The sequence below is a fragment of the Littorina saxatilis genome, linkage group LG4, assembly GCF_037325665.1.
Source record: "Littorina saxatilis isolate snail1 linkage group LG4, US_GU_Lsax_2.0, whole genome shotgun sequence".
Lineage (NCBI taxonomy): Eukaryota > Metazoa > Mollusca > Gastropoda > Littorinimorpha > Littorinidae > Littorina > Littorina saxatilis.
Genome location: NC_090248.1, coordinates 38,069,092 through 38,073,437, shown reverse-complemented (window position 1 = coordinate 38,073,437; position 4,346 = coordinate 38,069,092). Strand labels below are relative to the sequence as shown.

General features: G+C 46.3%; 1 protein-coding gene across 1 annotated transcript in view; it reads left to right on the top strand.

The window, feature by feature from the left end:
- LOC138964671 (uncharacterized) overlaps window positions 1-3,650 on the top strand; it is a 4,379-nt gene extending 729 nt beyond the window's left edge. Inside the window, exons 1-2 of the mRNA XM_070336692.1 lie at window positions 1-2,776; window positions 2,870-3,650. The exon at window positions 1-2,776 is cut by the window's left edge and continues 729 nt beyond it. Coding sequence (XP_070192793.1) covers window positions 815-1,960 — 1,146 coding nt within the window. The 5' untranslated portion in view covers window positions 1-814 and the 3' untranslated portion in view covers window positions 1,961-2,776; window positions 2,870-3,650. The remainder of the gene's footprint in view (window positions 2,777-2,869) is intronic.
- Window positions 3,651-4,346: the final 696 nt, after the last annotated feature.

Below are 4,346 nucleotides of genomic sequence, written 5' to 3'. Positions count from 1 at the left end.
CAGAAGGAGATTATACCGGCGTGAACCGCTTTTTCAGAGCCTTCGGGTGTCCAGGGTGGGTACCCGAAAATAGTCTGAGACCCAGGTACCTACCCAGGCTTGAACTGATTCCCCTGTAGCCTCTCCCACAGGGAAGGACCGTTGTATTGAAGAGCAGCGGCGTGCGAACAGAACAAGCAGAAAGAAGTAAAGCGGGTGGCTTGAACAGCGAGAACCAAAACGGGTGGATTAGAGTTCACGGGCGATTAACCGGCCACACACAACAGTGCCCCCGGCGCCGGCACCTCAAAGGTGGGAGGCAACGAGTGCTGTGTTCAGCCAAGCGTGGGGGGACCTTAGCGCTGCATGGTATGCCAGGTTGCGGTTAGTTGCGCCCCCACACCCACATTGCTAGACGTTGGAGACTGCTAGACGGAAGAAAACTCGCCGCTCCTAACACGCTGTTTCAGTCTCCCGGCCGGCACGTTAGTGTGAACGTCGTCACAGTCAAGACTGTATTACTGATGTTATACTTGTGACTGCCGTGTTCTGCTGGACTTATTGCTTGACTTTACTTCTGTCTGGACTCAGATTTATTGTGTGTTGTTGCCCGGCTGTGGATGATCTTTTACTCCTGTCTGGATCTGAAAGGTTAACGACATTAGATTAACTTTACTGTGACTTGTGTTTGTGGTCACAGTTTTGTCTGTGTGGAAGTTGCTGAAAAAACTTGTTCGCGAAGGACAAAGTGCTGTCTTGGTGTAACTTCTCACCACGTACTTGTGTTGCTGTTTTTAATGACTGTTGCTGCATCGATCTTCACTCATCCACCACAATGAGTAACTGCGCCGTCGTGCCACAACTCAGAATGCAGAAGAGCAACAGGATGTCTTCTCAGCTGGCCTCCAGACATTCCGACATCATCACCGCCACCACCACGACAATCTCCTCAGAACGACCAGGCTCCGCAGAGAGCAACAATGAGAACATCGTGGAAGCGGCGAAGGCCTCGCAGAACTGGCTGTCCAGAGTGTGCAGAAAGCTGAAGACGAAGAACAAGCGACAGGAAAAGTGTGAGAAGTGTGGGCAGAGAAGTGACACATGTCTGCCCAACGCCTCCTTCATCTCAGGCCGCAAGCACTTTCTCTGCCTGGACTGTCGAGCATCGTCAGACAACATCAAGAACATGTACAGCCAGCTGTGCCGAAACCTCAGCCTCCGCGAGGCCAGAAACACTCACAACAGTGGCGAAGATGCCGCTTCGTCGTCGTCAGGGTCGTCAGTGGTCATGAGGTCGAAGTCGATGAAGACGAGGCCTACGGCGCCGGAGTCGGGCTACGGGACGGCCACGTCCTGTGACTCGTCCTCTTCTAACGGTCGACTCGTGTCGACGTCGTCTGGGGAGTGCGTTGGACGTTGCACTCCTCCTCACCCCGCTGAAGACCGGTACTCCTCTCAACGTTCTGCGCACTATCCTTCCGCGGAACATTCCTCTGCCCGTCTTTGTGTTCAGTGCCCAGCAGACATTACGTGTTCTGGAGACAAGGCTGTGTGTTCCAGGGACAAACCTGAAGTGTTCAGCGGTGCCTTCAAATCAGAGAAGGCCCACCTCAACCAGCTCCAATCCAGACCCAAACAGAAGGTCTACACACGCCCGCAGCAACAGCAACAACATCATACAGCCAACCCTCCCCCTCCTTACCACCACCACCACCAGAAGCAGCACAAGGGCAAACCGCGTTACGATGGCTACCTTGAGGTCCGCGCGCCAAACGCGGAAGGCGTCAAGTACGTGTTTGAGCGCAAGGAGCAGGACCTGGAAGACCTCAACGACGAGGTTCAGGAGGACCACCTGTCTCGTCGCAGACACACGGAGAACCTCAAGCAGTGTTACCGCTGTCAGAAGTACCGCTGTGTGGCCTTCAGAGCGCCTTTCCAGAAGGGGTGGCTCTGTGAAGACTGTATGGATGACCTCATGTGAATTTGAACAACTTGGACCATGTACGATTCGCCAGGGCGCCTTTCCAGAAAGGAGGGTTTGCGTGAAGACTGCATGGATGACCTTAATTATGTGACTGAATTTGAACAAAGACTTGAAACGGCTATCACTCAGTCTGTACGGTCAGCGGTCGTAGAAAACTTTACGGCCATGTGGTACAGTCATGTCTAACGAAAACTGTGTGCTGATGTAGATGGCAAGATAGCTATACCAAGAACCTTGTGCACGTGCTAGCTCAGAAACTGGGTGCACTTTTTGACAAGTCATTCGGAATTTGTATGCACACCATGTACACAAAATGATTAATTCTATGCCTCGGTGTTACAACCACACCATACACTTTGTGCACACGTGTCTGTTCTACTATCGAACGCTGATCAGAAGAAGAAAGAAGGTTGTGCTATAGTGTGACGTTTTATTAAAGATCTGCCTTGTAACTATTGCAGTCTAAAGAAGAAGAAAAAACACTGTAAAGGAGAACAATAAGAAACGGACAAAAATCTGAATAATCTGATGTGTGAGTTACGTTTCCAGAATGCGTGTATGACCGTGAGAATTGCTGGCGGTATTAGACACTCTCTTCGTGCATGTAACTGCTTGGTGCGTAATTACTGTGAAGAAGATGGATATATATACGCGGAAAAGTTAAACAGTATTCTTAAGTGAAAGTTGTGTGACTGTGAGTAATAGTTTATTTGTGAAGGAAGATAAAAATGTACGTATGCGGAAGAGCTGAACAGTATTCTTGCGTGAAAGTCGTGAGTAGCCTAATAGTTTATTTGTGAATCAAGATATTATGTATGCGGAAAAGTTTACCAATATTCTTGAGCGAAAGTCGTGCGAGTATTAGTTTATCAGTTTGTGAATCAAGATATTATGTATGCGGAAAAGTTTACCAATATTCTTGAGTGAAAGTCGTGTGAGTATTAGTTTATTTGTGAATCAAGATATTATGTATGCGGAAAAGTTTACCAATATTCTTGAGCGAAAGTCGTGCGAGTATTAGTTTATCAGTTTGTGAATCAAGATATTATGTATGCGGAAAAGTTTACCAATATTCTTGAGTGAAAGTCGTGTGAGTATTAGTTTATTTGTGAATCAAGATATTATGTATGCAGAAAAGTTTACCAATATTCTTGAGTGAAAGTCGTGTGAGTATTAGTTTATTTGTGAATCAAGATATTATGTATGCGGAAAAGTTTACCAATATTCTTGAGTGAAAGTCGTGTGAGTATTAGTTTATTTGTGAATCAAGATATTATGTATGCGGAAAAGTTTACCAATATTCTTGAGTGAAGGTCGCGTTAGTAATAGTTTATTTGTGAATCAAGATATTATGTTTGCGGAAAAGTTTACCAGTGTTCTTGAGTGAAAGTCGCGTTAGTAATAGTTTATTTGTGAATCAAGATATTATGTATGCGGAAAAGTTTACCAATATTCGTGAAAGTCGCGTGAGTAATAGTTTATTTGTGAATCAAGATATTATGTTTGCGGAAAAGTTTACCAGTGTTCTTGAGTGAAAGTCGCGTGAGTAATAGTTTATTTGTGAATCAGGAATGTATAAATATACTTCTATTTTTTTTTTAAAGAACGGCTCATGTGCAATGACGGAAAAGTGTTGGAACTTTTGGCCAGCCATACATCATGTGGATGTGCGTAGCTCTCAGTGACATACATCGCCATGCGTTGCTCAGAATCACAATAGCCCGCTCAGAGAAAAGTCGCTCTGGATTGGTCTATGCAACTGGCTCACAACGAGGCAAATCGCTTCACGATGGCGACGAAGAAAGCACGATTGCTGCGAGATATGAAAAAAGTTGTACTTCTTAAACTAGTAGACGATTTGGTCAGTGAAATCGTCAGAGAGAATGTAGTTATGATGGGAAATTTAGCTGGGGTAGTCCCTGAACCTTGAAAAGCGGGGGATCCCTCGGGTCACGTCGAAAACCACGCCGAGAAGATCGAAACACGCTACACGGCATCGCAGTGCAAACACCGCCGCCATCTTGCATAACGCGGCGGGCGGTGGGCGAGCATATACCAAAGCCGCTCGCCGAGTGCTTCGCGAGCACTTTCCTGCTCTGCTCTAAGAAACGGCTTTTTGTCATTCGCACTGCGAGCGACCCGTGGCGAACCGCTCTGGGCAACTCGAAGATCTCTGCATACATGTATAACTGTGGTTGCGTCATGTCTAAAACGAGCGGAAGAAGATCATTCTGAACAGCCATCGCTGAAGTTTGTCTTCTTCTTCAGCGTTCCTAACTGAAGTTTGTAAAGCGTATCATCGGAATTATTACTACATGTATGTATTACAAACTATAAGATGCAGGTTCCTATAAATTGAGCTGAAGATCTACAAAGAGATTAT